This window comes from Alligator mississippiensis, chromosome 10, assembly GCF_030867095.1.
Source record: "Alligator mississippiensis isolate rAllMis1 chromosome 10, rAllMis1, whole genome shotgun sequence".
In the NCBI taxonomy this organism is placed as follows: domain Eukaryota; kingdom Metazoa; phylum Chordata; order Crocodylia; family Alligatoridae; genus Alligator; species Alligator mississippiensis.
Window position 1 is genome coordinate 26,314,066 of NC_081833.1, and position 25,595 is coordinate 26,339,660.

Genomic DNA, 25,595 nt, shown 5'->3' on the forward strand with positions numbered 1-25,595 from the left:
GTTCTCCATGGTTCCCTTTAAAAGATACCTCAAAGGAGATTCTGTAGGTGTCTGTCCTGGGTCCTGTGCTAGTCAATATTTTTCATTAATGATTAAGATAAGACCGATTCCTCTGATCAAATTTGCTGTTGCCACCAAGCTGGGGAGGTGGTTAAAATTACTTGGGTGACTCCAAATGATCTTGACAAGTTGGATTGATGGCCTGAAAATCAGCAGGATGAAATGCAGTGGAGACAAGTGCAAAGTGCTGCTTCTGAAGAAGGAGAAATCAAAACACACAAATATAAAATAGGGACTATGTGGCAAAGGACCCGCGCTGCAGCAAAGGATCTGGGAGTTAGAGTAGATCACAGACTGGCTGGAGTTGAAAATCTGAAGGTGTTGCAAAAAAAGGCAGATCTTATGCTGGGATACATTAGCAGGAGTGTTGTTTGTAAAACATGGGAGGCAAATACTCTGGTCTAGTCAGCACTGATGGGTCTTATCTGGAGTGGTGTTTGGTTTTGAGCACTCTGCTTTGACAAAGATGTAGACAAATTGGATGGAGTCCAGAGAAGAGGAACAAGGAGGATAAGAGGTTTAGAAAACATGACCTATGAGGAAGGGTTGAAAGAACTAGTTTTGTTTAGTCTAAAAAAAAGAGAGACTGAGGGAAGTCACGCTAATAGTCCTCTAATGCAGAAAAGGCTGTTAAAGGGAACAAAGTTCAGTTGTCCTCCATGGCCACTGGGGAAGGGCAAGAAGAAAGTAGCTTAGTTTTCAGCAAAGACCATTTAAATTTGATATTAGGCAAGCCTTTTGAAGAGTTAAGATGGTGAAGCACTTTGGAACAAGCGGCCTAGGGAGAGGAGGGAATCTCCTTCACCAGAGGTTTAAAAAGAGGCTGGATCAACATTTATCAGGGATGGTCTGGGTGCAGGGGGCTGAATTAGATGATCTACTGAGATCGTTTCCGGCCCAACACTTTTAGGATTCTATGAAATAGTCTATGGTGCATTAAAGAGGCAGAATATAAATCTCCCAATCAGAATCTGGCTGGGATGTCTACATTAACATTGCAATGCTGGGTGCAAAATGCTGTGGGGTTTGGAGAGACCCAAATTTGACATTGCCTCCCTGGAAAAGATACTCCTGGGCAGCACCACTGAGCAATAACCGCACAAGAAGCAGGGATGATTAGCTGTTGCACAGCTGAGAGCGCACAGTGCACTGGTAGATGATACTGCAGCCTCATGTCTAGCAAACGGGCAAGGAACAGGCAGACCTCTGGTCCATCACCCTGCTGTTTCTTGGGAGGAGATCCCAGCTTTTTCTGCAGGGGAAACCCAGGAATATTAATAGCTATCATGACTAACCTCCCAGTCCGGCCTCTTCTTAAATGTTTGCTCTGCTCTCATCACCTCTTCTGCTGCATAAGCCTTTTGGAGAAGAAACTGTTCTTGTTGGATCTCAGTTGATCTTTCACAACAGTGAAAGAAAGATAAAAGGTTTAGTTTAGTGAAGCATCTGCAAGGTCAGCTGCTTTTCAAACCCTCCTGGATTTGAAATATGGTGGAATGGAGCTTTCGGGTAAGAGAGAGAAATGTGCATGGTAGTTGATCTGTTTGTCCATCTGCCAGTTGCCTTGTATACCTGTCTCACGTCTCTGCAAGATTGCTGTCATTCCAGTACCTGGCAGGTTTCCAGTACCTCTTGCTTTGGCTGGATTGGAAGCACTGAGCCAGCAGCCCAGCGTTCAAGCACTTTCTAATCATGCTGGGCCCCCAGAATGCAGAGGTGTGAAGGAAAGGAAAAATAAAGACTCAGTGCAGGAAATTACCTGATGCTTTAGGTCCTCAATAAAAGCCCCTTTCAAGTTTATCTTTGATCCTACCTCTGCTCATCCCTGATCCTGAATCAGCTGGAAGTTATAACTTCTCTCTAATCACTTGTCTTAGGCCTGAAAGAGCCTTTCCCCAGGCCCCTTTCCCTAGAACTCTGAGGCTCCCGATGGCGATACAACTGGAAGGCTCTCCAAGCAACCAGCATTCACAAAAGCGTATTGCTGAATGTGATTTGGCTGGTGTCCAGGGAATATGTGATTGCAAGAGTGGGCCTAACTCAGAACAGGTGGTAGGTGGAGTGGAAAAGGGATTAGGGAACATCTAAAAATGTTGTTCTCCTGAGTTGGTCTAAAACAAAGATGTTTAATGGAAGGAGCTAGAAAGGGACACCCAAAAAATGAAAAGAGACTTGAGCAAAAGGGAGACATGTTTGACCAGCAGAGGTATATTGTAAGAACAGGGCTGCGTTGGGAAGGAGCAGAGGCAGAAAGAGGCTCGAGCAGAGACCTCATTGCCTTGCCTCTTAGAGACCAGGGGCCCAGTGAGCTGAACCATCTGAGGGCTCCTTGGCTGTTCCTGGAAGAGAAGGTGAAGGAGATGAAACACCCAACAGCCCTGATGTTTTATGCCAATACCAGACACTTTGCAATGGGAGAGGCTTCCCTGTCTGCCCTCCAGGATCCTCTTGACAGCTGGGATTGAGGTGGATACCCAGTGCAAGCAAAGCTGGAGAGCTTTTCTCTTCAGTATGAGGGGCAGTTCCAGCCTGATGGTGTGTTCTGGTCTCCCCTGTGCAGATGCACTCTCCTGTGCACTGGCTTGGGGCTCACTGACAGGAGGGTTGACTGGTCCTGCCTGACTGGGACATCCTCCATCCTGCACCAGAATGTGTTGCTCTAGGTCACAGTGCAACAGCTTTTATCCTGGCTGGCACAGCAGGACTGACTTTGATCACAAGATGAATATGAGTCACCAATGCAATGCTGTGGCTGGCAAAGCAAACCAAACTCTGGCATGCATCTACTGATGCATCTCAAGTAAAACCAGGGATGTCATCCTCCTGCTTTACTTGGCCTTGGTGAGGCCGCAGCTGGAGTACTGCCTCCAGTTTTGGGTCCCCCACTTCAGGAGGACTGTGGAAAAGCTTGAGAGAGTCCAGAGGAGAGCCACTCGTATGATCCAAGGCCTGGAGGGAAGGGCATATGAGGAGAGGCTGAGGGACTTGGGACACTTCAGTCTGAGAAGAGAAGGCTCAGGGGGGACTTGGTGGCAGCCTACAATTACGTAAGAGGGGCACATCAGGACCTGGGAGAACAGCTGTTCGCCAGAGCTTCCCCAAGGATAATAAGGTTTAACGGCCATAAACTCCAGGAAGGCCGATTTAGGCTGGATATAAGAAAAAAGTTCTTTATGGTGCGTATGTCCAGGGTCTGGAACAAACTACCCCCGGAGGTGGTGCAAGCACCTACTCTGGACTCTCAAAAAACATCTGGATATTTTTCTTGCTGGGATCGCATGATCCCAGCTGACTTCCTGCCTGTGGTGGGGGGGCTGGACTTGATGATCTTATGAGGTCCCTTCCAGCCCCTAATGTCTATGAAATCTATGAATGCACTGGGCATCTCCTCAGTGAAGAGCATGGACTGCTGCAGCTTGAGATCAAGCTACCTGGGAGGCATGCAGCACACTCCTATCTTCTGCAGCCTGGCAGCTCCCTGGGGAAGTGTAACCTCAGAGCCCTGGCTCAGCCTGCTGAGATCCATCTCCACACCTCACATATGCTCCCTGCCCCGTCTTCCTACCCCTTGAACCTTGACCTGAAGATGTTTGTGTACCCCCTTTACTCTCTGACCCCTTGTTTGATTCCTCAGGGTGTTTAAACTGCAGCAAAGTGATGGAGCTGACGGCGCGTCTCAACACCCTAGAAGCTAAGGTCAGCATCTACCTGGTTTTGCTCAGCTCTCAGACTTGGCCCCTACTTCCTCGGGGTGGGGGGAGCAGGACAGGGCCTAGGATCAGGGGAAGCAAATGGATCCCTCAATGTTGTCTGTCCTTGGGGTCAAGGGTAGAGCACCGTTGGCTATTTGTACAAGCTAATAATGCTTTACCCCCGAGTCACTGGGAAATGTCCCTGCCTTGTTTCCCCTTGGTCAGGGAGTCAGGGACCCATGTAGCAGCATTGGGTATGTCAGGGACACTTCTGGCAACTCTCTCTCACTCGCAGATGGCGTTGCTGTCAGCAGCTGAGCCGGCAACCTCCCCAGCACCCAACAAACACCTCTTAACCAAAGGGCCTGCCCATTCAGACTCCATCCAGCTCTGGGGGTCTCCAGCCACCCATGGGAGCCCAGGGGATGAAGGCGTGAGAGGTAAGCAATTGTGGAGGGAGAGGGGGTGTGAGGCAACAAGGTGAGGACTACAGGTAGGAAGCCATGCCAAGAGCATGAACATGCATTTTCTATCTAGGCAAAGCCCCTCTTTGCCCCTACAGAAAGCCTCTCTCTGGTTTCTGGATACGCACCCCTGCCATCAGGGCCCTGCGGCACTCTGCCCTTGCAATGGAATGGAGACCCTGGCGTTGCTCTGCATGCTCTGACTGGGGCATTTAGATGGTAGTGCAAATGGAGTGATAGGGATCATTTTAAGGAATCACCTGGCATTTTTCTACAACTCCTTAATCTCAGGCGTTTCAGTTAACATTGCACGGCTGATCTGCAGCTTCTTTCAGGGTTGAACCCTGCAGGTGTTTAACAGGTCAGGGCTTTCCCATTAGTTATAGACCTGACCCTACAAAATGTACCCAAGCAAAGCTCCCAGGTTTGTCTGACTAAGAAGAACAGGATTGGGCCCTTGATGCTTCTGGGGGTTGGGTCTCAGAGTCCTGTCTTCAATGGGATGATTGTGGGGGAGGAGGGGGTTGGATTGCCCTAAAGCCCCAAACTCTTCTCCCTACTAGCATACTGCTCTACAGCTCCTCCTCCCACTTGCCTTTTAAGCTTAACTTTCCTTTTTCTTCTAGAGCCTCTCAGCTCATTCAAGAGCAAGCTCCTTCCCTGTTAGTTTTGACCCCCTAGGAAAATCACAACTCAGGTTGATACATTCCACCTCCCAAACACTCCAGTCTGTTCTAGCCACATGTGACATTCCTCCTGGCTTTGGTTGCTGCAGGCTGTTAAACAGCTGCTATGTTCTACCCCAGAGTCAGCTGCATTTCAGCAGTGTTGCATTAACAAGGCACTTTGCGGTGAAAGAGTAGAAAATGCGCAGCAATTCATTAATCAATTCTTACTATTCCTATTATTGTAGTGTTAGAGTGATTTACAATAACATCTATAAGAGCCTCCATCAAAGACTGGGAGCCTGTTGTATTAGCTGTTTGCATATAAAAGCCAGTCCTTTCTCCATAGTGCTTGGAGTCTGAGTCTTGGGAATGTGTAGCTTTAAGAGGGTCAAACATGATCCCTGGGGAAAGACCGGTGCCAGGAACGAGGGAGAATCCAATCAAAGAGAGAATGCTGTATGCCTGAGTGCACACAGAGACTGTCCCAACAGTCTGTCTCAGACGGGGACCCCTCCTGCTGCCATAAAGACTTTGGGGGTCTTTAGAGGACAAGTGGAGGGGCTGCCCACCCCACCTCCAAGGAAAGGGGCTCAGCCCCAAGCTCTGCTCTTCCGTCTCAGCTGCAGCCTGTGCCCCTTCCTGGCTACACCAGGCCACTGGAGTTAAATTGAGTGCAGCTGGGGATTGGGCTGGCTAGGGCTTTGGCTTCAGCTGTATGCAGCAGGGAAGATTTATCAGGCCTTCCCCTGCTCTGACAGCCCATGTGTTTCTGGTTTGAGGGCAGGGTGACAGCAGGGTGGTGGCGATAAATTTATAGCTCTGTGGCAAGACCCCCCTTCTCCGCCCACACCCGCCACAGCACCCTGAAGCAGATTAAGCTGCAGGCAGAAGTGGAACAGCTGTCAGAGCGGGGTGTGAAGGGAACAGCAGTGAATAGGCCCAACCTGGCTCCCAGTGCAGATCATGAAAATGCTCCCATTGGTGTCATGGGGATTCAGCAACAGGCCCTCGTGAGCTGGGAGGAAGCTGCAATGGTCCCATGTCCTGTTCTGCAATGATCCCGTGCTCCAGGTTTCTGTGCTATGCCCCACTCCATCCTGGCATGGGCTGCCTTGCAGAGGGGCATTTGTGAGGGTCAGGGCTTGTGATGACCATGGTCTAATGGGGATGTGTCCCAGCTTCTACTGCTCTGAGTTCCACTTGCCCTGAGGGAGCAAGCGTGATTGGGCTTGGCGCCTCCAGGTTCCTCGGCCAGACCAGCTGGTTCTGGGGCCTCCTGCTCCAGCATGCAGTGAAATGGCAGAAGCAGAAGCCCTCCCACCTCCCCTCCAGGCTGCAGCCAGGCTAGACAGATTCTGAGTGGCCCAGCAGAATCCAGCTCAGCATTACCCGTGCATCCTGCTGAGATCAGTTGGCAAGTTGATTTGGAACAAGGCAACCAGCACATTGGGCTACTGGTTCCTGGTAGATCTTGTCAGAGGTCAAATGATTGATTCTTACAGAGCCTTTTCGATCCCCTCCACCCCACAGTGTCGTTGGGATTCTGGTGAAAAGCATCTCCCAGATAAAGGAGCTACCTGGACCTCAGCTCTGCTGAGACACAGAGCTGCATGTCTCTGCATTCCCACAACACTGGGAGGCAGCGTGCTGTCTCCTCTCGGAAATGCAACAGGAAATGCATCCAGTGCTGATCTGGGACCCACACATTAAATTCAGGGCCCAAATGGCACTTCCCCAGCACACTATGGGATTCTGCTCCCCTGGCCCTGTGGACGTGCTAGTGTCCACATGGTTACTGAACAAATGCAGTAGGCTGCCCTTCAGCTGGGCAGGTAGGTGAGTCTGTGCACACATGTTGGTCAAGCAGGAGTCACAAAATTCTACCATGCAAGAAAACCCTGATTAGTGGGTGCTGGAGACTGGAGAAGTAAGGCCCTCCCATGTCTTATTCCTAATACTAGAGTTGTTAGGGCACTCATCCTGCAAGCAGGAAACCTAGGTCCTAATCCTCCTTATCCAGAGAGGGTTTGAACTCATCTCACCTGGGAAGTCAGCACAGTGCCATAGAATAAGCATTATTCAGTCCTCCTCTGAAGCTGAGACTGCTCCTTCTGCACAGAGGTCCAGCTTCAAAAAGAGGGCAAGAGACGGGCCTGTATAACGCCTAACCTGTGACTTGATAATTAGAGCACTGTGCTGGAAAGTCAGAGAGAAGCAAGGGAGGTTTAGGTTGTATATTAGGAAAAACTTTCTCACTGGGAGGGTGGTGAAGCACTGGGACAGGTTACCTAGAGAGGTGGTGGAGTCTCCATCCTTTATAGTTTTTAAGGGCTGGCTTGACAAAACCCTGACTTGGAATGATCTAGTTGGAGATGGTCCTGCTTTGAGCAAAAGGTAGGACTAGATGACTTCCTGAGGTCCCTTCCCACCCTCATTTTCCATGATTCTATGATTTAATGAAGTAGGATTCTGTGCTGTTGCCTTTCACCAAGCAGGTTCAAAAACCATGAGCTCTTGGTAACCCCTCTGGACTGCAGGAGAAAGAGGTGGCAACCAGCTGGGTATGGCTTTGGGGCCTGAAATCAGATGCTTGATGCTCTGTCCTTTTCTTCCTTCCAGGATCCCCGCAAGGAGAGAGGCTGGCAGGAGTACTTCCTAGCCAGGACAGTAAGTGGCATTTTCTTTCCCAGCCCAAGGATGGGTCTGAAAGAAGGTCCAGTCCCTTTCTTTATTTGCAGGAGTTGAGGCCAAGCCTTGGGTGGAAGCTGGAGAGAAGCTGGCTGAGGGTAGGATTACTCCAGAGCCTGTAGCCAGTGCAGCAGATGGGCAGTGTTACCCTGAAAGAAAGGCTGGGCCCTCCTAAATCATCTCAGCAGCTAGAGGCCTGATTGAATGGGCCACAGAAACTACACTGTAGAGAGGTCTCTTCAGGACAGGGTGGAGATGGCTGGAGCTTCTTTGTGAAAGAACAGGCCCTTTAGCAGCATCCAAGCCAGGTGCTGAGCATTTCTTTTCCCATTGGCTCCTGCCCTGAGGCTCAGACACCTCCATCACCATTGCCTGGTGCACAGGGAAGGTCTGCGGTGTCTCAGGAGACCTCTCTGAGGGGTTGGATAAAGATTGTGAAGTTTGGGGTAGTCCATCCTTTGCCCCTGGCCCTGAGGTAGTGTGGCTAAGGCTGCTCTGAGAGTAGTACCTGACAGGGCATTTTCTTCTGCTGTTTCCATTTCAGGGAAAACAGGGTCACAAGGACCCCCTGGTCCTTCAGGTCCCAAGGGAGACACTGGGAGCCGGGGGCCTTCTGGGGTGCCTGGAGTCAGGGGTCCTGCTGGACCACCAGGTAAGTCTTAAGTAACAGGCCCAGCATGAGGCCTTGCTGTGACCTCTGGTCCAGTGGTGATGATTCCAGGAGCTGGGGACCAGCAGGGCTCCCAGGGCCTTGATGCCCAGCGGGCATGAGGGCCTTAGAGCTGCCATCTCTGTCTCTCAGAGCTCAGCCCCTGACATTGGTAGTATTTACATGCAAGCTCTTTATTCTCACAGGCATATGCTTCTGTGCCAGAGATCGGTGTTTCTCTGATGGCAGGTACCAGCCTGACTGTTGCTGAACAAAGTAGGTGTGGGGGCAGATCTGAACCCCACTGTGCCCACACCTTGGGCCTGATACAAAGTCCAACAGAACTAGTCTCCTTGGTGTCAATGGGCTTTGGATCTGACCTTTGAGTAGCCCATCAAAGGATCCTGCACCAAAGATGATGCTGGCTTCAAGTGCTGTGTTCATTCCATACAGAGAGCTGGGTGATGCATTTGTGTTGGGTTGTAGGGATGAGAAGGATATCCATCCAACCAAGGCCATTCTCTCTACCAATAGTCAGGTGCAGCTGTCCTGGAGAATCACCCCTCCACCCCCACCATTGAATAACCTACCCATGAGGGAAGTCTCTACCTGATCCTGTCACTCTATCTGACCCTGTCTCATGCCTTGAGAAAGAGGGTTTGTGTCCCTGTCAAATAAATGTTTCTCTCCTTTGCATCAATGCCTAACCTTTTCTTAATCCTGCTAAACTCACAGCCTCTGCCATACCTGTGATATCTGGGGGAAGGGAATTCCACAGGCCTAATCATGCATTATAATAGGAAGGAGTTTCTGTGGTCCCCTTGCATGTCCCCTTGCCCTTGAAGTATGAAAAATTGGCTAGGAATGTTTGATCTGCCTTCTACATCACAGTTAGCATGCCTTTGTCACCCTGTGATTAAAGCTGCTATGTCTGAATTGTAATGGTACAGTGGCTTGTATAGCTGACAGTTCCCTGGGCAATGATGTGGCCAATGCCATGGCCCTCTGCCTGTTATCCCCCACATGGAACAACCAGCTGCTCCTTTACAGCTGGGTCAACTGGAGATAGCCTTCAATGTGAGTCCAGACTAGGGCTCAAGCTCACACCTCTTCATCCAGGCTTCTGCCCATTCTCATCACTTATTATTGAATCCTGCTCTCTTCTGGAGATGGAGTAGCTAGTGCTGGACAGTGTCTTAAGCTTACCATGAGCTATCCTAGGTATACTGCAGCTGTGTTCTCAATTAATATAGAAGCCATTATTATTGTAGTATTCCCCTTCTGACCCTCTAGCCTATTCATTTTGCATCTTAACAACTCATTTGCTTCTCTGGACCACAGCTGAACATTGAGCTGAGCTCTCCATTAGCTGTCTGTAGTGTCCCCAGGGTTTTGTCCTGGGCTAATACAATAAATGTGGAGCACAGTGAGATGTGTGCACAGTTCAGATGATTCCTGCCAATCTGCACTGGCTCTGAATTTCATTTCCTGCTTTGCTGCCCATTCCCTGAGCTTAGTCTCTCTGGATTACCTCTTAGCTTTCTCTAGCATCATCTATTTTGGGTCATCCACAAGATATTGCCAACTCAATGCATGACTTCTTTCTTGGATATTCCTGATGAATGTTAGTTGTTAAACCAGGATGGCTGAATGGAGGGAATTCTCAACTGGGACTCTGGATACCTGAGTTCACTTCCCAGGTCTGCCATTGCACTGCTGAGTGACCTTGGGCAAGTCATTTCCCCCTCTGTGCTTTGTTTCTCCCATCTGTAATATTGGGATAATGATACAGACCTCCCTTGTACAGAGACTGGTGGACAAAGAGCCAGGCAGTGCCATCCCAGTACAGAACCAAGAAGCCAGTAGTTGAGCTTTGGATGGGAATTGGCCCTTGATTCCTGCTTTGCCTCCTGCATGCTGTCTGATCCCTGATGTCATTTTATCTTTCTCTACTGGCCACTTAGGTTCCTTAGTAGCCTCTCATGGAGGTTATTAAAAAGCCCCAAATCCATGCTTGGCCCCAGGGTTAATACTGCTTGGCTCTGTAAAAGCTTTTCATCTGCAGAGTGGCCCTTCTCCAGTTTAGGCCTTGGGGAAACCTTGTCCAACATGATCCCCTCCAAGCCCAGGGAGAGGTCAGGGCAGTGACTATGAGGATGAACTTGGGGTGGGGCCTTCCCAGCTCCAGGGTCTGCTGGGTGGGCACCACAGGGACTGGGGTTTCCCAGCCATGGTGTGTGGGGGAGGTGAGTGCCCTGTGCCTATGGGGCCAAGCAGGAGGTGGGGTTAAAGCAGCCAGCTGCAGCCAGGCCCGCTCCCTCCTGCCTGTGGTTGCTTTTGGCAGCGCAGCCCCAAGTCCTTTTGGATCTGTATAATGTTTATTAAGCTTGGAAGGCATCCAGTGCTTTGCTGCCTCTGGCCATTTGGAGTTAAATGTTAACAGCCATCTCCACAAAATTCTCCCAGCTCCAATACCTCTCTGCACACTCCCCATGTAGCACACGCCCCCTGCTCCCTTCCAGCCTTGGCTTCACTCACACTCCCAGCCTTTGTTCTTAACCTCCCAGCACCCACAGGGATCCTGCTCCAGCCAAGGGCTGGCTGCCTCCCCATCTTGCAGGATGCTCCCTGTCTTCAGCAGCAATGCACCCAAGGCCCAGGGCTGGCTGCCAGGCCCTCAGTGCTGGGGCTATGGGGAAGTGGGGACTAGATCCCAAGTGGTGGTCAGCATTAGTTGGGGCTCACTTCAGGGATTGTACTGGAAGGCCCCTGGCACTGGGGAGACTGCTCCCTTAGATTCATAGATGTTAGGGTCGGAAGGGACTGCAATAGATCATCGAGTCCGACCCCCTGCATAGGCAGGAAAGAGTGCTGGGTCTAGATGACTCCAGCTAGATGCATATCCAACCTCCTCTTGAAGACCCCCAGGGTAGGGGAGAGCACCACCTCCCTTGGGAGCCTGTTCCAGACCCTGGCCACTTTAACTGTGAAGAAGTTCTTCCTAATGTCCAATCTAAATCTGCTCTCTGCTAGCTTGTGGCCATTATTTCTTGTGACCCCCAGGGGCGCCTTGGTGAATAAATCCTCACCAACTCCCTTGTGATGCACTGAAACAATATACCCCTCAGCATGGCAAGGCAGAGTGGGAGAGCAGCATGGGTGGGTTGTGGGGGATACTGCTGAGCCTGTGGCTGCACTACTGTTGTGCAAGGAGGAGTTCACCATGGTTGTGCAAGGGGTTTCTTCTGTCCCTTTGCTGGGAGTCCCCATCCTAGTGAGGGGAGGGTGTAGCCTGGTTGAGTTGGTCACACACTGAGACCATGGAAGCAATGACCCTCATCCTTTCTCCACCCCTCCATGAGGTGGTGGGACCCAGCTGACTCCTGGCAAGAGGGCAGTAAGTGGAGCCCCTGGGAAGTCCCCTACTAAACATGAGAAGAAGCTGCTCAGCCCAGGCTGCAAGTCCTACCCACAATACAAGACAGCACACACCTCGCAGGGCCAGAGCCTGCTGTACAGCGCCCTTGCTAGTCGCAAGCAGGAAGTGAGGGCAGGATCTTCCCTGGCACATCGCAGTGACATGGAAAGGAAGGCACCGCCCACAGAGCAGGGGCTTGGATCCTGCCAGCCCCACCATGCAGCCCAGGCCAGGGTTTTCCACAGCAGGCTGATCACCCGCGGGGGCCAGGAGGCAGCATCACCAGTGCTAGCCGGGCCCACGTGGGGCTGGTGTGTTAATGTTGCTGGCGAATGTGATCCCCGTCGCTGTCCACCATTCAACAGTTAAATACAGCTTTGGGTACCAGTACAAAGGCCTCAGCCTGCTTGGTTACCATGGTAACCAAGCCTGGAAATGTGCTTAACTACAGGTGCGGATACGACCCATGATTGCTGTAGAGGAATTTATCTCACACTTGCATCTAGAGTACTCTAAATTTACTCTGTACTAAGAAGTGGGCACGGCACGCCACCAGCCCTCCTAAGCTGGAGACCACAGTAGGTGCTTTTGCAGCACCTGGCCACTAGCTGAGGGAAGCCCTGGCTCAGGATGAAATTGGGCAGGGACGTGTGTCCTAGGTAGAAATGCCCCCATGTAGTCAGGTTACACAATTTTAAGGGGTAAATGTACCATTCATTCCAGTGATTGACTACAACATAGTACCACGCTTCGTGAGTCTGCTCCACTTCTGCTAGGTAGTAAAGTCAGTTCACTGTGTATGCTGTATGCCCACAGCCTAAGATACATGAAATGGGGAGAATAAGAACAAAGATACTGGGGATTTCAGAAATCAAATCAAGAGACAGTGCAGAACAGCTGTAGTCTGACCCTACCCCCCAACACTGTTTCTCAAAGCAGGCACTGGTCAAGATCTCTGACCCTCTGAAGCAGACTTTCTTGGCCAAGAGAAGGGAGCTGACCCCCTCGGTCCTGAGAGGTGAATGGTCATTGCTTTCCCTGCCTTTGACAAACCAGATGCATGCAAAGGGAGAGGCTATAAAGGTGAGGGAATAGGGAGTTTTGCTGAAGGTAGTGAGTCAGTCATGATCAGAGGCTCTGAGCTGGCAAGCCAGCCATGACCGCTATGACCCAGGACACTGGCTTCCTTCCTTCCTTGAGGACATCACCTGGCTGGTCTGGTCAGGTCCCACTCCCTTGGTGGTCCTTCTCAGGCAGGACAGAGCAGGGAAGGCTGGCTCATCCTGACTTGCCAGTGCTGTGTAGTGTGGTTGGCCTCAGGATCAGGTGAAAGGCTGAAAGAGAGAGGAAACAGGAGGATGGGAAGGGGGAGGTGGGAAGCAGCACCCATGAGGGCAGAGTAGGTTCCCCCTTGTCTGGGATGGATACCCCCTGATAATATGGTGATGATCATGTGTTACTGCTTCCCCTATTCACCAGACACAACCTTTACACAGTCCTTGGGTGGTATCAGGAGGCTTTTTTGTTTGGGCTAGTTCAGTTTGTCCCTTTCCATTCAGTACCTTCCCCAATGGTATGCTTTGTCCCAGAAGGGGACACATTGCAGAAATCCCCTGGAGCAATCCATGCAGGCTGCTGCTGGAGAAAGGACTGACTGCAAGGTCTGTGGTCCCTACTGCCATGCCCTGTGAGAGCTCTCAGGGAGGGTGACCTGTAGGGACATTAGCATGCCCATACCAGGTGTGCTAGGGACAAGCAGACAGAGTTCCCCAACCAGAGCCAAGGCATATGGGGGACCCCTACCACCTAGGCAGCTTCAGCTGTCCCCATACATCATGGGCACACAAGCAGTGTGTCCTGAAGGTGCCCCATGGGGCAGATGGGTATGACATGGGTGCCTGCTGCCCATTTGGCAACCCCAAGCTCCTCCCCAGTGACTATACTAAGGAATTACCCACAACACCTTTCCCGCAGGCAGGTTCTGTAGCTCCCAGCCCTCCAAGCCCATATGGCGTCCTCAGCATGGTGCCTGGGTTATGCCTGACAGGGTCCCCTGCAGGACAGCTGTGCCCAGGTGATGCCTGCAGCTGCAGGGAGATTTTCCTTTGCTCAACACTTTGTTCTTTTGTTCCAGGCCCTCCTGGTCCCCCAGGCTCACCAGGACGGGATGGTGTGAGGGGCATCCCTGGAGAGAAGGGGTTACCAGGACTTCCAGGCCTCCCAGGTCCTCCAGGCCCCCCAATCCCAGTGGGGCCAGTTATACCCCAGATCCCAGACCCAAGTAAGTAGCAAATAGCAGGACCCTGATTTGGTCAAAGAGGGAGGGGGGCATCAAACCACATGGGTAAGAGTTACTGAATGATACAGCATAAAGTATCTGTTAAATGATTATTAAACACAGCTATCAGATTTATCTAAGAAAATTATTAAATTTGAATTTATTTACAATGTATTTGAGTTTATTTAAATTTCAAGTTTTGAATTCATAAATTCATTAAATATATTTATTGAATTATTATTAAAGCAGTAGTTTTCAAGCTTCCTAAAGCCACGGAGCCCTTTCATATCACTGCTTCTGCTGCAGAATCCCTATCCCTATCCTCTGTGGGCCTTGTGAGCTGCCATGGAGCCACACAATCCAGCCTAGCAATGGCGGTGCATGCTTCCCAGCTTGCTCTACCATGACTCCCAATCACTTTGGAGAAACCCTGATGGCCTGTCACAAAACCACAGCCTTCCACAGTTTGAAAACCTCTGTATTCAAGTATTAAATTATTAAATTATCTATTAAAATAGGACCCAGGGATTACAGTAGACTCTAAGATGAATATAAGCCAACAGTACGTGTTTGTTGCAAACAAACAGACAGCCAGAAGCCAGTGGGCTCTCCACTTCAAGGATGTGGACAGTTTGGAAAGAGTCTAGCACGGTGTAACAAAAATGACTGGGGGCTTGGGATGCAAGACTTATGAGGAAAGGCTGAAGATTGAGAGAGGGGTTGGATAACAGATTTCAAATACCTGAAGGGTGATGAAAGAGAGGATGGACATGGGCTTTTCTCCATGACTGTAGGGGACAGGACTAGGAGCAATGGCCTCAAACTTCAACAGGGGAAACTGAGATTAGAGATTAGGAGGAACTTTCTGACTATAAGGGTAGTCAAGCATCAGGACAGGCTGCCTAGAAAAATTGTGGAATCTCCATCCTTGGAAATTTTCAAGAGCAGGTTGGACAGACATTTGGCTGGGATGGTTTAATTGGGGATGGTCCTGCCTTGAGTAGGAGACTGAACTAAATAGCCTTGTGGTCCCTTCCAGCCCTACTTTCCTATGATCCTATGACAGAGCAGGTGTAAGGGGCTGCTCTGAGAGGTTCAGTAGGGGGAGCTTCTCCTCCTAGTCCGAGCTGACCCCAGGGCCCCAGTACAGTGTGATGGGGTGCTGTGCTGCTGGGAGTGGGGTGTGGATTCAGTAGGGGCATTCAGCCTTCTGAGCCAGTGCCAGTCCCAGTACTGTGGTGCAGCAGCAGGAGGTGCTGTGGTACAGCAGATGGTATGAGTGACCCAGCTCCCCATACTGGGTAGTGCTGCCTCAGCATGGCACCAGAGGCCACTGTGCTCTCAGCCCTGTCAGTGCAAGATGTGGCCCATCTGACATCAGTGGGGCTGGGGAGCTGGGCTCTCTTCTCAGCCCTGGTGCTGAGGGCCTCAGGCAAGTTGCTTCCCATGGAGACAAGCTGACAGGGCCACAGATGCAGCAGTTCAGTGATGTGCAGCTGGGCTTAGCAGCCACTCTGCCCTGTCCTGGTCACCTCAGGGTCCCCAAACCCACACAGATGTTCTGGCTTCTGCTTGGGTGGCCCTTCCATGGATGCTGAAAGAGAGACAAGAGCTGTAGAAGCAGTGAACAAAGCAGGCTCTTGTGACAACTCCAGTTGGGTGCCTGCATGTGACTGACAGTAATGCAGTCTGTCCTGTTCCTGCTGGGAGCACAGATTCTCAATTTTGTCTGAGCTGGCTCCCCTGCCACCCTCCATCCCCCCCCTCCCCCCCCCCCCCCCCCCCCCGCCCAAACCCTCAGCCGGTAGTCTGACACCTTCCCAGCAAGAGCATAACCCAGGGTTGCAATAACTAAAGTACCAAGGACCCTGTTGGCAAATGGTTCAATCAGCTCTCCTCCCACTGCCAGCACCTAATGTCCAAGTGCTTCTAACCCTAACTCAAAATATAGGAGTGGACACCACCAAGCCATTTCTGGGGCAGGCATCCCTAGCTGAGCTGGGCCTGGGTACTGCTGGCCTGTGCCTGTGCCTCAGCCTCATTGCCCTCACATATAACAACACCCAACCCTTAGCTAGCAGGTGGCTGCCACAGGTCTCAGCATGCTTTAATCAAAGAACTTGGGATCATTGCTCTCATTTCACAGATGGGGAAAAGACTTGCCTGAGGTCACCCAGCAATCCAGTGCCAGAGCTAGGACTAGAACCAATATTTTCTATGCCCTAAGCCAGTGCTCTGCTCAGTAGGCCACATATTTCCTTAAATAAGTGCATGCAGGTGATCATGTGGCCTGGCAGGCAGGGTCCATGGGATACACTGACTAAGAGCAGGCAACTTTTCCCCCTGCAGGGACTGGCCCTGTTGGGGGTCAGAGTCTGTCAGAGGAAGGCACCAGGTGAGGTTATACCCGCTCAGCATGGTGTCTCACACCCAAGGCCAAAATGTGTCAGCCAGGCACATGTCTGACTGTGCATACATGTGTATGATGAACCACATGTGGCCTCTCGTGCCTGTATGTTTCTGCCACTGGCAGTGTGTCCCTGCTGTACCCTACCTAGCTGGATCTATGGCTGGGCTGCATTCAGCAAAGCAGGTTCCAATGCTCAGCCTATTTTTCTATGAGCTCTGGGGCATGGGGGCTCATTGCCTCACTGGGCAGCTGACCTGTTCCCTGATCCCTCCTTACTCTTTCCCAGGGGACCCGCTTCTGTCAAATACCTTCACTGAGGCTGGCAGCATCAGCATTGTGGGACCGGCTGGGCCCCCTGGGCCTTTGGGGCCAATAGGTAAGTCCCCACAGTGCAACCCCTGGTTCAGGTTGGCTAAGTGACCACCCCTGGGGAAAATCTCCTGCTGGGCACTCACATTCCCACTGGGGTGTTGGGAAAGGGCATCGCCCAGGGCAAGCTCAGCACAATGGATGCCAAGCTGGGTGGATCCACATCTTTGCAGGAATGTCTCAGGCTGAGTAGACGTGCTCAACGCCATCTCCATCCCCCGCCTTCATGTAATGGCTGTGGGTTATTCAATTACCCCTTAGTGTCAGCACCATTAATAGCATCTCCCCTGAGTAGGAGGTATCTGTCCAATAAACCTGTCCGAGCCCTCGCTCAGGGATGTGGCTGTGCCCATTGGATGGGACCCACATTGTCATTAGCAGCAAACAGCAAGGTCCCTGCCTTGACTTCATGAGGACTGCTCCCCAGCCAGGCCCATAGGGCATGGGGACTTGCTGTCCTTGAGGGTAGGGATACTGAGCATCGAGGGAGGGAAGTGCCAGACTGAACAGACCAGTAGCTGTTGGTGGGGACCCAGTCCATATTGCAGTGGGCTCACTTGACTGGTCCCCACTGTGCTGTGTCCTGCCCCCCCTCCAGGATTAGGCACCACAGAAGAGCTAACATGTATGTCCTCTGTTCTTTCAGGTCCCCCAGGCCCAATTGGATTACCAGGCCCTGCTGGGCGTGATGTAAGTGCTGGGGCTGCATGGGAAAGGGAGGGCACAGAGCGCTGCTCACAGGCCTGGGAGGAGGAGAGGGGCTTTTTCATCCCGCTCTTACTGGAGTGGTTACCTGTCCTGTTTCTCCAGGCAGCCAAGTCTTTCCTTTCCCCTTGGCATGAGCTGGACTCTGCCAGCCAGCTGCCCTTCCCCCAGGCCTTGGCTGCCATGGCACAGGCTGGGAAGTGCCAGAGGTGCTGATTGTGGTGGTGTTTCTATGCAGGGGTTACCCGGAGCACCAGGTGCTGATGGAGCTGCTGGCCTTCCAGGGGAAAAAGGAGACCGAGTGAGTGACCCTCAGAGCCTGCCAGGGCCCTTCACAGCTTTGGTGGCTCTTGGCCAGTGGTGTGCATGTACGGCAGCAGATGAGGCTAAGAGGAGGGGTGTTTGGGGTGTCCTGGCTTTGCAGTTCAATGCACAGACCCTAGCAGCCCTCAGGCACCAGGAAGTGGAAGGAAACAGAGATGGGGAATGAAGCCAGCCACCTTCCTGCACCTCAGCTCCTTCCTGTGCCATTGCCAGAGGCCTAAGATCAGGGCACCAGTGGGAAGAGGAGATGCCCCACTCCCGAGTGGCTCTCCAGCTTTATGCCTGTCTGAAGGGAGACAGTCCAGGGTCTCTTACTCCCACACCAGGGCTCCTGTCCAGGAATCTGTGTGAGATTACTTTGATGAGTCTCAGCCTGGTCCCATATAGGCCAGAACCTGTCATTGCCCCAGAGGTGCCCTTTCCCCTGCAGCCTCAGCAGAGAGGCCATGGAGACAGCTTCCCTCAGCCTGACAGGAGTCCTCCCACACAAGTGGGAGACACGGAGGCAGGGTACAGTGCTGGGGGATACTGCCCCCATGGCTGGCAGTACTGTACATCTGCAGGGGATCAGTGGGTGGCTTGGGTCTCTAGGGTGGTCAGTGCCACCTATATCCCCCAGCAGCATCAAACACAGATGCTGTCCCTTCTCAGTGATTCCCTTCCCTGGTTGGGCAGTTTGGGCAACAGCAATACCACTTCATGGACAGAAGAGGGAGAACAGTGGCAGTGGTCCCCTGGGGACAATAGGGTCAATGGCTGCTACCCTCTCATGAGGGACCCAGTGCCTAAGAAACAGCTCCATGAGGGGGTGGGGCCCAGATCAGCAGCCTTTTGCTCTGTGCCCAGGGTCCAGCCAGTAGCCTGGCCACACACAAGGCAGCAGGACACTGAAGAGTGTGTGGCCAGAGCTCCTTGGGGCAGCACACCAGGACACAGCCAGTGACTAGCTTTCTTCTCTTGCTCAGGGCCCTCAAGGATTTCCTGGAAGCAGAGGCCTGGATGGAGAGCGAGTAAGTTGTAGGCTTTGCTTCTCATACCCTGGGGCTCTCCCTTCCAACTCCACTGACTCCATTTGGAGGGAAGCTCTCACCCCAAAGCCCCATAGCCCCTGCCCCGCATGTCCCTCATCCCCTGGGCCCCATGGCAGGAGGGGTCTATCTTCATAGTTCCTCTTTACCACTGCCACGCTATGCCGGGTGGGTCTCTCCACACCCCTGCCCCTTAACTCCACAATTGGAGGGGGTGGCCTATGACCCTCTCATCCCCTCTACCCCCCACCAGCTGCACCCTGGGGAAGGGCATTGAACGCCTGTGCCCAGGGAGCCCATATGTACCTGTGACTGGCTGCAGGGGTCTGTCCCAATGCCTTGGCTCAGCCAAGGGTTCGTGCCCCCATTTCTGCGGGAAGGGGCCTGGCTGGGGTCTCCCCTGCCCTAGGGATGGGCCATGGTGGGCTAGAGGCCTAGCTTCCTCCTCATGCTGTGGGGAATCCTGTCCTGCCGTGTCCTCTTCCCTGCCCTCCTGTCCCCTGCTCTGGGTGAGACCTGCCCTGGGGATCTCGTTCCTGTACCATTCTTATTCTTGGGCACCCTGTGTCTCACCCACCAGGGCCATTCCCATCATTATCTGGCATCCTTCTCCTTTCTTTGTTCCAGGGGGAGCCAGGCCCAAAAGGAGAGCCAGGGGAGAAGGGCACCTGGGTAAGCACCAAGCAGGGACTGCTCGCTCACCCCAGGCTGTCCTACATGCAGTAGTCAGCCCTGAGCAACCACCTCTCCAAGGAACCCCAGGGCTTGGCACTGTAGCCTCCTGCCTGCTCCCACCTCACTCTCCAACCTCCCTATCCCAGCCCCTGGGAAGCAGGGCACAAAGTCTCAGAAGTAGTACTGGTGCTGGGACCCTGTGGCTGTCACCACTTGAGGCCAATGGAGCCGGTTATAATGGGGTGCCAGTGCCCTATACCAGGAGGGGAAGGGAATCCAGGACTTCCTCCTCCCCCCAGGCTGGGGGAAGGGACATGGATCACAGAAGGTGATTGGACTTCTTCACCCCAGAGCACCAGGGTGTTCAGACACCCTCCCAGCCTAGCAGGCTACCTGGAGTCCAGGGAACAGTTCCTGCCACCCCATGAAGTCCTCTCCTGATTTGGCCACGCTGGGGAGAACCTGTTACCTCCTCGCAGTGGAATCCCGTGGCCGGTCCCTGCTGGGCTGTCCCTTGTCCCTCCCTTTGGAGGCCCAGCTGGCCACTCAGACCATGGCTCCCTGCCTGAGCTGGCCTACCCCTGTGGGACAGCTGTCACCCATGATATACAGACGTGCAGCCTGCTGAACAATCCTCCCTGATGCTGCGGGCAAAGACGTGAGTGGGCACAAGGTCAGTGACTGCCATTCAGAGCAGCCAATTAGGGCATGAGCTGCCAAGATCTGGGTATAAAACACTGGGCAGGATGACCCATTTGGTGGTATGGTGCCAATGGTGAGGATGATGGGGATGTGCCTCTGAAGGGGGACAGACTACTGGGACCCATCAGGCTGCCACCAAGATGACACTGTGGTGGGCAGGGGATTGAGTGAGGGTGTGGTGATGGGTAGACATGGGGGCTTGTGTGATGGCCTTCCCATGCCAACCTGGGGTAGCGGGGACAGACAGGGAAACATGGTGGCAGCCCTTGCTCCCAGAATCCTGACCTGTACTCAGAGGCATCCTTCCTCCGTCCCACCTGTCTTTCTTTCTGTCTCTCTCTTGCTCCATTCCCTCCTCACCCTATCATGTCACCCTGCCCTGGGGTCTTTCATCCATCTCCCCCCAGGGCCCACTTCTCAGCCATCCTGCTCTTGGGGGCAGTGTCTGGTTGGAGGCACTGACACCTCTCACTTCTGTTCTGGCACAAAAAATCATGTGGGTAGGGGTGGAGGTGGAAACGGGGCCATGGCTTAGGTCCTGAAACTCCACCAGGCCACTATAAGTGGTTGCCACAAGGAGTTGCCCTGCCAGCAGGTGTCCCATAGTCTTGGGACCCAGTGGCTATATGGCATGCAGCGCTATGCAGCATGGTTGGACTGACCAGTAAAAGTGGGAGGTGCCAGTTCATCCATCCCCCCTCATCCTGGTGGTGGTTAGTGATCGATACAGCTGTGAGAACCTGTTTTGACCCATTTGTCTTCATCTATGGAGCCCAGCTGCCTGCGGTCTGCAGTAACCCCACTACTAACCCAACCTGGGCATGACCCCTCTCCATGCACCTTGCCCTCCATGCACACAGCCCTGGCAAGACTGGGAATCAGACTGGCACTTCCTATCCCAACCTGACCATTTGCTTTCTGGTAGAGCTGACAGACTTCGGCTTCATGGTGCTGGACAGTTCATGACAGGCACCCTGGGAGAACAGAGAGAATGGATAATCGCGCCTTGTCGTGCATCCATAGGTGCTTCATAAACAGGTCCAGGGAAGTGATTCTCCCCCTCTATGCGGCACTGGTCAAACCACAGCTGGAGTACTGTGTCCAGTTCTGGATGCCGCAGTTCAAGCGGGATGTGGACAACCTGGAGAGGATCCAAAAAAGGGCCACTTGCCTGATTAGAGGCCTGCAGGAAAGGCTAAGGGACCTTAACCTCTTCAGCATCTCCAAGAGAAGGCTGAGAGGGGACCTTGTGGAGGCGTACAAATTCATAAGGGGAGAGCAATATGAAGTAGGCGATGATCTGTTCACCAGGGCACCCCCTGGAATGACAAGCAACAATGGCCATAAGCTCCTAGAGATAAGGTTTAGGCTGGACATTAGGAGAAAGTTCTTCACAGTCAGGGTTGCCAGAATCTGGAATAGGCTCCCAAGGGAGGTGGTGCTCACCCCATCCTTAGGGATCTTCAAGAGGAGACTGGACAGGCACCTGGCTGGGATCACATGACCCCAGGGTTGGTGACTCTTTTCTTGCCTGCCAGGGGCAGGGGGTCGGACTAGATGGCCCACTGAGGTCCCTTCCGACTCTATGAATCTATGACTGTTCTAGCAGAGGGGCAGGCTCCTGTGAAGGCTGGCCCATGGTCACTCTAGGAGACCCTGGGGACACACACACAGCCTGAAATCCAGACAAGCGTTCCAGTGGGACCAGGCCAGTTGCCTTCCAATAACCTTGACTCAGGGTTGCCATGGGACATGAGTAGCTGCCACAGATCAAAGAAGGTGTTGGAAAGTGACATGCAAGAGCCCCCCATCCTCACCTGTCATGGGGAGACCTGGGGAGCCTGACCGTACATTGGCTGTGTTGTCACATTCTCCCACATACACACAGAGCCCTTTGCTCTGGCATTCAAGGGCATTCTGAATCTGCATTCAGGGGTCCTTGGTTGGCTGAAGTCCTCACAGCACCAGCCTCCTGCAAGGCTGTTTGGTATCATCCTCACCACCTCAACACTCCTGTAGAAAATGGGTTGCCCTTCGTATTGGGCAAAGGGGGCAAGCCATTTTCTGTCCCCAGAGGTCTCAGTGATAGAGGTGTCACCCCAGTTGTGATAAGCATGCATGCTGTTTCCTGCAGACTCTGCCATTCTCATCATCTTTCCTGCTAACCCCAGCCCAAGATTGACTGCCCACCTCACCAAGGTCCTGTGTAGCTGCTTACTAGCCTAGCAGGTCTGCTATAAGCAGTTGGTATAAAGTGGGTATAAAATACTGCCTGGCTGTGGAATGGTTTTAGCCACCCTATAGGCAGGGCCTGAGGACCCCAACAAGAAATTCCCTGCCCTTCCTGGTGCCCACAGAGCTTCAGGGTCCTGATGAGCCAACGGGTGCCAGCAGCACCCCACCTTGTCTCACTAACAGATCCTGGCTGCATACCACGTCCTCCCCTGTCCTCCTCCCTTCCTGCCTGTGTCCACACCCTCTCCCCACCTGTAATGCTGTGTATGAGGGGGTCCTGTACTAGCCACATGCATGGCCCTGGCTAGTGCCCCCCCCCCCCCCGTGTCCTGCTTGCTCTGTAATGGGGAGGGAAGAATGGTTGATCTGGGGAGCATGACAGGGGGAGATAAGCCTTCACAGGGCCTTACTATCCTGGGACTATCCCCTTTTGTTGTGGGGTGTGACAAAAGCCAGGGAGAGTCAGAGTCTAGGCCCAGCCTGATTTTACATCCTGCAGGAGGTCTGAGCTCAGTGAGGCTGCGGCATCATCTTGAGGGGCAATTCTTACTTCCACCACAGCCCCTCTGAAGCGCCAGTCTGAGGCCATGGCAACACCTTAGCCAAGGTGGGAGAATGCCCATGGACAAGCACTGCCTACAATAGCCCTTGCCCCCTTGCAGCCCCAGGCTGGAGACCGGACTTGATAATCTTACAGGTCCCTTACGGTCCTATGAGCTGGGGGGGGAGAGGTGCAGAGGAGCCCTCCGTAGAGCCACCCCCAGCACCCCCATGGGCACTGCTGAGAGGTGTAGGGTTGTGCCATTCCTTTCTCAGAGGCACAGCTCCGATTCTTTCCCCACCAGGCAGTGGAGGTAGCACTGAGCAGAAAGCAGGAAGATTTGCACCTTATAGACTAACCAAGATAGATAGATAGATATAGCACAAGCTTTTGTGAGATGAAGCTCACTTCATCAGATGCTGTGAAAGGATGTACAGAGAGCAGAGTATAGGGAAATAGGCCCATCCAGGAGCCTCTGCAAGAATCTGTGCCTAGGAGGCCTCATGCAGACCTCTGGGCAGCTCATAGTGGAAGCTGGAGACCCCGAGACAACCCTGGGGCTGTCTGTGCTCAGCGGCTTTGGAGCTGAATCCCTTTTGTATTGAAAAGGCCACTGTGAGGGATGGGTAGCTCCCAGCTGGAAAGGGAGACTGAGCCCTGAGAGGTGCCGGGGGCGAGGTGGCAGACTTGAGGCTCATAAATCCTGTACGCTGGCCTGGCTGTGTTCCCTGCATGGGGGGGGGACAAACCTAGGAATTCTTACCTGCTTGTGGCGGGGGGGGGCACTCGAGACAGCCACGTGTGGCCCAGTGGCAACCCCTGTAGGCTGCCCTGAGCACTGCAGGCCCCGTTATCCCATCTGAGGAACTGCAACCAAGGGCAGTAGTTGGGGCGATCTGAAGGGTGGAGGCCCCAGGGGCTCAGAAGCTGGAGGAGGCTGGATCAGAGGCAGGGTGGAGCGGCTGGGACAGGACCCAGCCAGGCCCATGCTGCTGCTGAATGTGGGGTGCATGCTCTGGGCTGGCCTGGCTCCTCCTTCCCCACCAGCATGAGCTGTGCGTGGTGGATGCTGGACAGTGCCCCCTCCCCTCCCTCCCTGAGGCGTTGCGTGTGCATGCCTGTTAATGCGGGCCAAATGGGGGGGCTTTGTTAACAAAGTGCCCCCTGGAGAGGATGGACCACCCCTCTCTGGGTCCCCCACCCTTTTCCTGGAGGCTGTGGGGTCAGAGGGCTGACCCAGGCCAGCGGGCCCCCATGCCCCGGCCCCACGGGCGTACCCTTCACGGCTGTATCTGTCTCTTTCATCCACAGGGGGAGGGGTTACACCAGCTCCGAGAGGCTTTGAAGATTTTAGCTGAGAGGGTTTTAATCTTGGAAACAATGATTGGGCTTTATGGTGAGTAGAGACAGACAGAAGGACAGAATCCCAGGCTGCAGGTGTGGTGCTGGGGCTGGCTAGGGGCAGCTCATGCAGAGGTCTGGAAAGGTCCCCACACTGCCCCCAAGCAAACAGTGCTCCAGGCTTCCCTCCCTATGCTGCTCAGCCCCAGGGGAGGGCAGGGTGGGGGCCTGCGGTCAGACAGAGGCTGGGGCTGCTTGGCCCCATGGCCTGTGAGCCCCTGGCTCCTGAGTCCATCTCTCCCCCTGGGCAGTCTGGCCTGTTTGCTTACGGCAGCTGGTGGGTTTCCAGCCCTCTGCATCTGTCCTGGGGACTGGCCTCAGGTGTGTGCGGGTAGGGAGGAGGGGGGAGCACTTCCCTGCAATGACATCATCCCAGTTCAACAGGTCATAGGTCAACCATGTGAAGCCAGGCTCTGATGACATCAAAGCAGCCTTTCTCTTGCTGATGTCATAGAGCTGCCAGAGGAACCCCCACCCCCAATCCATCCCCCCACCCTTCTCCCTCCGACCTGGGGGAGGGTCTAGGGAACCAGGACACCCAAAAAATGGCCGAGATGATATACCTCCCCCTGCCCCCGCTCAGGCACTGACTTCACAGAACAGGGGGCAGTTAAACCAGTGGGGAGCAGGGCAGGGAGACAGCTGCTTGGATTCATCCAGACCCAGGGGCCAGATTCAGCCCTGCAGGATTTGAGTGCAGCTCCCAATGGAGAGAAGGGGCCTGCTCTGGACAGGCAAGAGACTGGCTTTGGTAGGAGCCACTTGTGGTTGGAGGGCACCCTCTGGTGGCAACAGGGGAAAAGGATGGTCAATTCCAGATTCCCCATTCCCTTATGATGACTGGTGTTGGTATTATGGGAGCTGGCTGAGGACCCAATCGGGGATCAGGCCTTCCTGGTGTAGAGTGCTGTACACACTCAGAATGAAGAAGACTTCAAGGGGTCTTCGCTCCACGCAGATCTCAATAACTTCTCCTGAGCAGCAGGAAAGGGAAGTGCCTCTGACTTGGTACTGTAAAAACCTGCTTGGACTTGGCCCCCAAGCCAGGTGTCCTGCACTCATAAATGGGGTGATTTCACAGGAGCTGCCTCCTGCCATGCCAGAATCCTTTGCTTTGTGTTGCACTTTCCCGCGCCCAACAGCACTTTGAGCAGTGAGGTGGAGCAAGCAGAGGGAGGGGAGCCAAAGGAAGCCCGTCTGATTAGGAGAGATTTGAACAGAGACACTGTTCTGCTCAGGACTGCAGAGGAGGCAGCTCAGCAGCAAGAGGAGGCAGGTTGAACAGATG

At 53.3% G+C, this 25,595-nt stretch overlaps 1 protein-coding gene across 10 annotated transcripts in view; it reads left to right on the forward strand.

Moving 5' to 3' along the window:
* The window catches only part of EMID1 (EMI domain containing 1), a 69,437-nt gene that overhangs the window by 38,595 nt on the left and 5,247 nt on the right, over positions 1-25,595 (forward strand). For 6 of the 10 annotated variants that reach the window (XM_019493662.2, XM_019493663.2, XM_059713578.1 and 3 more), the window contains 10 exons: positions 3,695-3,756; positions 4,048-4,192; positions 7,504-7,551; positions 8,117-8,224; positions 13,774-13,920; positions 16,614-16,703; positions 17,343-17,386; positions 17,640-17,702; positions 18,691-18,735; positions 19,381-19,425. In XM_019493662.2, coding sequence (XP_019349207.1) covers positions 3,695-3,756; positions 4,048-4,192; positions 7,504-7,551; positions 8,117-8,224; positions 13,774-13,920; positions 16,614-16,703; positions 17,343-17,386; positions 17,640-17,702; positions 18,691-18,735; positions 19,381-19,425 — 797 coding nt within the window. Of the gene's footprint in view, positions 1-3,694; positions 3,757-4,047; positions 4,193-7,503; positions 7,552-8,116; positions 8,225-13,773; positions 13,921-16,613; positions 16,704-17,342; positions 17,387-17,639; positions 17,703-18,690; positions 18,736-19,380; positions 19,426-24,217; positions 24,303-25,595 lie in introns of all 10 variants that reach the window. The other 4 variants (XM_059713580.1, XM_019493667.2, XM_059713577.1 and 1 more) reach the window with 2 other exon arrangements.